This window comes from Odontomachus brunneus, unplaced genomic scaffold, assembly GCF_010583005.1.
Source record: "Odontomachus brunneus isolate Ranch 3 - 2012 unplaced genomic scaffold, Obru_v1 Obru_scaffold_100, whole genome shotgun sequence".
Lineage (NCBI taxonomy): Eukaryota > Metazoa > Arthropoda > Insecta > Hymenoptera > Formicidae > Odontomachus > Odontomachus brunneus.
This window is the reverse complement of record NW_022639550.1, coordinates 811,684-818,718: the sequence shown is the minus strand read 5'-3', so window position 1 is coordinate 818,718 and position 7,035 is coordinate 811,684. Positions and strand designations below refer to the sequence as shown.

At 41.0% G+C, this 7,035-nt stretch overlaps 1 protein-coding gene and 1 long non-coding RNA gene across 2 annotated transcripts in view; one reads left to right on the top strand and one right to left on the bottom strand.

The window, feature by feature from the left end:
* Positions 1 to 1,490, bottom strand: part of LOC116848770 (splicing factor ESS-2 homolog) — a 2,161-nt gene extending 671 nt beyond the window's left edge. Inside the window, 2 exon segments of the mRNA XM_032825214.1 lie at positions 1 to 1,123; positions 1,245 to 1,490. Of these exon segments, the coding sequence (XP_032681105.1) occupies positions 1 to 1,123; positions 1,245 to 1,251 (1,130 nt within the window). The 5' untranslated portion in view covers positions 1,252 to 1,490.
* LOC116848771 overlaps positions 1 to 5,342 on the top strand; it is a 16,813-nt gene extending 11,471 nt beyond the window's left edge. The window contains exons 4-5 of the long non-coding RNA XR_004379015.1: positions 3,906 to 4,177; positions 4,291 to 5,342. This is a non-coding gene — a long non-coding RNA (uncharacterized LOC116848771). The remainder of the gene's footprint in view (positions 1 to 3,905; positions 4,178 to 4,290) is intronic.
* The last annotated feature ends 1,693 nt before the right edge of the window (positions 5,343 to 7,035 follow it).

The following is a 7,035-nucleotide window of genomic DNA, read 5'->3' as shown; positions in this document are numbered from 1 at the left end:
TTCTTTCGATCTCTGTGCCTTTCACCAGCTTTTTCGGCCAACTGTAATGCTAACTTCTCTCTTTTCGGTGGTTCTGCCATCCTAAAAGAAGGACCTTGACTCGTTCTAAGCAGTGGAGTGTCACCACCGTCCAAACGAAAGGGAGTCCCTTCGATTTGACCCCATGTCATCAAAGGACTCTCACATTCTCCTGGTCTCGGACTTGGTGTCGCTACGAAACTGTAACCGTTCACTTGCGGCGTTGCATTTCTAACGACTTCTTTACCATCTACACCGATTTTGCCATCATTAGCCTTGGACTGGGACTTTGCCAATTCGTTGATGGTTTCCTTATTTTGTTGTTCATTGAAGGGATTTGTTTTTAATCTCGTGTTTTCGTGCATCACCACCTGTTTCTTCTTAGCTAACTCTATTTTCTCCTCAGCTGTAGGCTCCACTCCATCAGGAATATACATAATGTAATTCTTATTCCTGTAAGCCCAACTGTCCACTTGCTTCGGTCTAGAATTTGGTCCTTCAATAGCTAAGGGATCAGTTGTATTGTTAATAGCAAGCCATGCCTTTGACTTCTCTTCTGCCTCATAGAGCCAAGCATGCTTTAGTCTACGTTTGTTTTCTGCTTCAACCATCATCTCCTCAAAACTAGCATTATCTTCACTTGTGTGAGTACTTAAATAATCATCCAAACCAGTCTTATTTTCTATTTTATCGTCCTGCTTCACAGGTTCTATTGATACTTCTTCAGCAGCTACTTCGGGAGTATGTGGTACTTCATCCACTTCAACTCTACGTTGAGGAGTCTCAAAAGTTGCTGGGCTAACTGGTCTTTCTGTAACAGGTCGGCCAGAGCTATACTTTGCATACAATTCTCTCATTCTTTTCACATCGTTCTGCTCCAGGGCATCTAAGTATTGATTCTGTGCCTGTAATCTTTCCAAGTGTGGAAAAAAATCCCTCTGTATAATTTCACCCATTTTCTCAATGTACATATCTTCATCCAGGATTTTTGGTTGAGTACACTTCTTCTTTTTTGCAGATCCGATAGGCTTTTTAAATATAGCCAGGTCCTTGATGTTCTTGGCAGCCTCCAAGGCTTTGGAGCCTGGACTATCTGTGATAGTGTCTAAGAAAACAGAATACAAACAATGACAATCTAACTCAAGGATTAGAAAAATCGTCTACTTGATTGTTCTTTATCTTATAAAAGAAATTAATAATTTATTTAAATGTGTAATCGTACTTACTATTCATTCTGACTTATATTGTGAATCTAATCCTCAGAAATGAGGTTATGTGGCAGAATTTACGCCTAACGCTATTATTAATTCATGGATAAGTGTTTATGATTGTGAAAAATATTCTCCTGTACGAAACCATTTAATATGAACTAGCATTTGATTACGTCTTTATGCGCAACAGCTCGCGTACTATAAGATTATTTACACTTTGCAGTCATAAGATAACGTATACAGTGATCAACTGTGCCATCTATAGGAAGCATAATATGACATAACATTACCGACACGTGTTTAATTCAGCAAGTAGCGCCATCTCACGTCATTCGTTCAATTCACGATCGCGCAAAGTACAAATAAACAGCTGGAGAAGTTGAAAGAATATAAAATACATATTTCTCGCAATTAATAATGTAAAAAACAAGGTAATATTTTTTGTCTTTCCCTATCTCTCCTTCCGTACGTTTTAATGACAATCTGATCTCATCAAATTATAATACAATGTCGATTTTTTATTCTCATTAGAATTTGCGTTGTCAAATTATAATGTAAATTTTGTGTCGTGTTTACTCTGTCAGAATATATAATAAAATCAAAGTTCTTTTTTTACCAGAAGCTTTGAAACAAATATATAATGTACGATATATTTACTCATTTTCATAGTTATTTAAAATTTCGACTGTAAAAGGAAATGACAAACAGATCAAAGTATCAATTCTAACCAAAGTATCAATTCTAACCAAAGTAGTTAATGTATTTCCGAAACATTCGTTAACTTGATGATTTTTGTCATTAAGAATTGAAGCATCAGAGCCTCTTTTTGAAGTATATACACATAGACACACATGTATCATATATCCGCTTTTTTTCCATTCATTATCATATTTGGAGAGAGAATACAGTGCATAAAATCGCAAATAAAATTCCAAATGGAATTATAAATCGCCCAAAGGGAGTTGGAGGCGGGATCAAAGTGACGTGTCAAAGAGTTAAACGGCAATCGTCCCAACGTGTCATCGTTCCCGGGTTAATAACTCTTTCCTTCTATTCGCAAGCACCGCGGCGAACGCACGGCCCTGAGTCCTGGCTACTAGTCGCCGGTGATATTTTGGTCCAGCTGGGACAGCGGGATGGGACACGAGATATCGCCTCACCTCGTCTCGCTTCGCTTCGTCTTGTCTTATATTGCCGACGCTCGCTCGTGCGCGCGTGTTCGCGCGAGCAAAGTGATCCGAGGTCCCGAGGTGTTGGGGAGCCACGTTGACAGACATATGAGGATTCCAGCGGCGAGATAGGATATGCGTGCCGACTGTACGCCCTGGCAGAAAACTTGAGAGTATCGCCAAAATGTACATCGCCTAGTTCCTATTTCCTCTTTCTTTCTTATAGCGTTTCCAAACGTACAAGCTTTAATCTATTTGAAGTCAATTAAAGGCTCTAGGTGGTTTGTAAATATGAACTGAAGGAGTTTTATTATTTTACGAGAAAATTAGGAGATGCACATTTTTTAATATTGCGTTGTATGTTTTCCCTAGGTAGCAAGGTGACGTCTAAAAACGTCACCTTGCTACCTGGATCATTGTGCTTTGAGGAAGTTACACAATTTTTTTCATAATTAATGTTGCGTGCAAGATATAGCCGCTTGTAGTGATCTAAAACAAAAAGCAAACAAAATTTCTCCTCAAAACGTAATATAACGTCCTCAATGCATAATAAAACAGGCTGAAAAGTTCAGAAATGTGTGTCTTCCAATTTCTTTGTAAAAAATTCCAAAGCGATCCCTTCAATTCATGTCTACAAATTATCCACAATTCTTAATAGAGTGTTCAAGTCTCTATACTGTCCAACCAAGCCCTGCCTAGCCTAATTGCTTAATGAAGACTTATAGCATCATTAGTCGACCTCAAATCGATCAAAATCCAGGCATTTAAGAACATTATTTTCAAGACGAATGTTCTGAGGGAATTGAATCGATCGGTCGATCGCACGTTCCACTTAGATGATTCGATTCTCTTCGAACAGAAAAATGTGTCTATTATTCTTGATAAACTATAAAATTAACTAAATAGGAAAAGAAAAGTATAGATTGCTAGACGCAGAGGAAATTGGCGAGTCTCTGTGACGATAGCGAGTTATGTTAACAAGCGTCCTCGTTATTTGCATTGCGGGTTGATTAATACAACGACGAGACGAGTGGCTATTTAGCGTAGCTTTGGTTGGTTGGTAATTACACGAGCGATGATTGACATACAACACGTATGATTTAAGTCCGGTACTCGCTGTAAATTGCATTTCTTTCTGTGCCAACACCAAAGCTACCATCATGCTCTCCACGTGATTTCATCTACTCGTGTGATGTCTTCCTGCGTCACTTTCACGATACGCCGTTTACGTTTCTGTAGTAACATCATTATTCTGTCGACCTTGAAATGCTTGATAATAATTAATACAAATCAATTAGGAAGAAAGTAGAGTCGCAACCCAGACAACATAAATTACTAAAAGATGTTTTAAAGATGTCCACAGAATGTCTAAAAGAAATATAATTTGGTAAATTATGCTGTCTGAAAAACATGGAAAAAAGTACAAGATATATCCTGCACAAGAGAAAGAACCAAAATAAATTAAATGTAATGTGATAAGATGGATATTTATATATTTCTTTTTTAGACAAACGCGGAATCTTTACGGAAGCAGAAGCACGAAAAAGGTGGAAGACGGACATGTCTGTCGGCGAGAGTGAAAACTGTCCAAGCAAGCGGAGCACGCGAAGACAGACGCTGACCGTGAATGCCATGGGTGTCTAGAAGAAGTTTACCTTACGTCGTAAATAGAGGGGACGATCCTTTTCTGTTGCAACGTTGGGCAAAGCTGATGGCAACGCGTGTGTCGCGTTTACCGCAATTTTGAGATCTCCTCTGCATACTTTCTCTTTCTTTAAGGTATACGTGTCTCCTATATACTTTTATATATGTATTTTATAATATAAATCCATATTCTCTCTCTTTCTATGTATGCATACGTATTATAATTTATGTTTATCCTTACTGAACAGTCGGTCAACGGGTTAATAATACCGTAAAAATCTCGAACGCGAAGACAACTGTGAAAGCATCAAAGTCAAATCAAAGAGAAAGTCGTCGGGATGTCTATCTTCGTCGATAGCCAAGTTCCTCGCCGCATATTGAAGCGTTCAGCCGTAGTGGTATCGTTCACGGCAACGTTCGTCGAGCTTAAATAACTACATAAAACGCGCGGGACCACGGAGGAAAGTCAAAATACGAACGACCGAGGAAGAGACGAGGCCGCGGGGGCGACGACGGCGGCAAAAGTGGAAGAGGGTACTAGACGAGAGGGACGAAAAGGTTGCGGACATAAAGCGTAAACAGTCGAGGTGTGATTTGACGTGCACTCCGGCCGTGCCTTCGAGGCCCGCGCGTCCCGCTTTAAGAATCGCCCGGTGGAAGAGGGTGATGGCGATGGCTGGAATCTGTAAATCTGTCATTGCGGCCGTATTCGTGCGCAGGATATGAACTTCTGGCCGTCGTGTCGGTCGCATCGCGTCACGTCGCTTCGCTCCGCGAAGCATCCTCGGCAAACTATGGTTGGTTTAGTTCTTCGATGGATCGAGTTTTCGATCTCCCAAAAGTAACACATGTTGCGTGCGAGTAGCGGTAGCGAACTCGAAAAAATCGCTGCCCCGATAGAGAGAAGAGACTATGAAGTTAAAACAAATAGACGGGGTGAAAATGGACTCGTGTTATGAGAAAATAATTCTTCTTTGTATTGTATATATCGCGATTAAAATTAAACAGAGAATATCACAATATACTTCGATCGTTCTCTTCTCTCTCTCTCTCTCTCTCTCTCTCTCTCTCTCTCTCTCTCTCTCGCTTTCACGCAAATTCTTAATTAATCGCATGCGCTCACGTAATGATACCGCAAAGAATGCGCTGACACAAGCGAAACGAAGTTACGATCGCGATGGTTAACGCCTATTCCGAACTCCGTCGGTCTTCTTCGGAAATTCAGAAGGCGTTTCGAGCCGCACCAACAACGTGGAAACTATAAAAGCTCCGCCACACCGTGTACATGCGAATCGTACACACGGGCCACGGTACGTGGCGATGACGGATTCATGGGCCGCGGGATAGCACCTTCCTCTTGCAGTCGCGGACACACGCCGACGTTTCCTTCCTACTCCTTCCTCTTTTTTCCCTCCACCTACCGAACGATTCATTTGTCGGTCTTTGATCCGCGACCAACGAGCCACTGCCGGAAAATTAGAGAGATTTATTAAACACTCTCCGTGCGCCAGGTCCTCGTGCTCCATTGCCTCTCGTCACGCTCGGTTGAGTTTGGTAATTGACAGGACGTGTTAGAGATCGGTATCGACGAACGAAATAGTGATGAAGGCTCGTCCACAATACGCAGAGTGAGCTTGGCGCAAGTTGGATTAAAAAAAAAACGAAAATTATTTATTTCGCTTTTATGCCTTTACTCTAATTTTCTTACAATCAAAGATATTTCTCTGAATTACTCCAACTTGCGCTAAACTCACTCCGTGTATTGTAAACGAAACTGGACAAAGAACCCGTGAGATATCGATGCAACTGCGATTAAAACAATTATTTCAATAGCAATAACTCTCGTTTTGTTACAGGAGAGACGTATTCGGTGCCAACAACGTTGGTGGCAAAAAAGAGATAACGTTCCTTTCGCTTTTCCCTTCAATGTTAACCAGTAGACCGTTGCCTTTAACTCTCTAACATAAATTCGGGAGAGGTGTCACCAATGTCAGCTGACCTCTTGGAGGTTGACCTCAGTTAGTCGCAGCATCATCCACGACGAAGATGAAAGAATACAGGGCGGCTTTTTATTGCCGGCGCCGTCACGCGCCGTCGATAAGCGCGGCTTCTCTGTAGACTGTGAGTCTTGCGGCTTTATATTACTCTCGGGTTAGGGTGTCAAAAGTACACGGTGAGACCTCCCTTGTGCGGACCGCACAGTATACTTTTACAGTGTACGGCGCAACGTGTTAGACGAGAACCGAGAATGTCATTTCTTCGCGGAATAAGTTAATAAGTTTAAGACCCAACGTGTCGCAAACTGAGTCAAGAAGTTCGTTCGTCAATTCTTATTTTTTATCCTTCCACTTATGATTGGGAATTGCGATTGAATTTCCACCCTCTGTAGATACTTCTGCGTGATATAGTGGCGAATTTTTAAACAAATGTATCCTCAGTTTATTTATATAATTTTCTCCATTAATGTGTTGTGAATCGCACAATTCCCTGCGAACATATTAATGAGAAATAAATACATATATTCAGTAACTTTTGATGATAATATAGTTGGCTTGTGAGACATTTATAATATCTCAAGAGTCCCACCTCTCCTCTTTTCCTCCTCTTTCTTCCTCAGTCAGAGGCGGGAACATTTTTTGAAAATACGGATGAGTGCAAAACGTTTAGCTCGCTCGAGAGATCGTAGTCGCTGGCAGTCATTAAGCATACGCTTGTAATATGTTTACGCAGCGTTGTTCCTCGTGCAGTCATCAATCACGGCGAATGTCGCGTCCGTCCATCCGTCACGCCACGGAGACTTCAAACATACGAGTTCTCGTTTCGCTTCATTGCCTAGTCCGTCATTTCTGACAAACCTGATGTTAAACTACGGTTTTTGTGATCGTTGGCGAATCGTAAAATTGGCAACCAATCCTTTAAAAAATTAAGCAACTTTAAAGGACAGGAAGTTTTGGTATAATTGCAACATTTTGTTCATAACTATTGTTGACAAT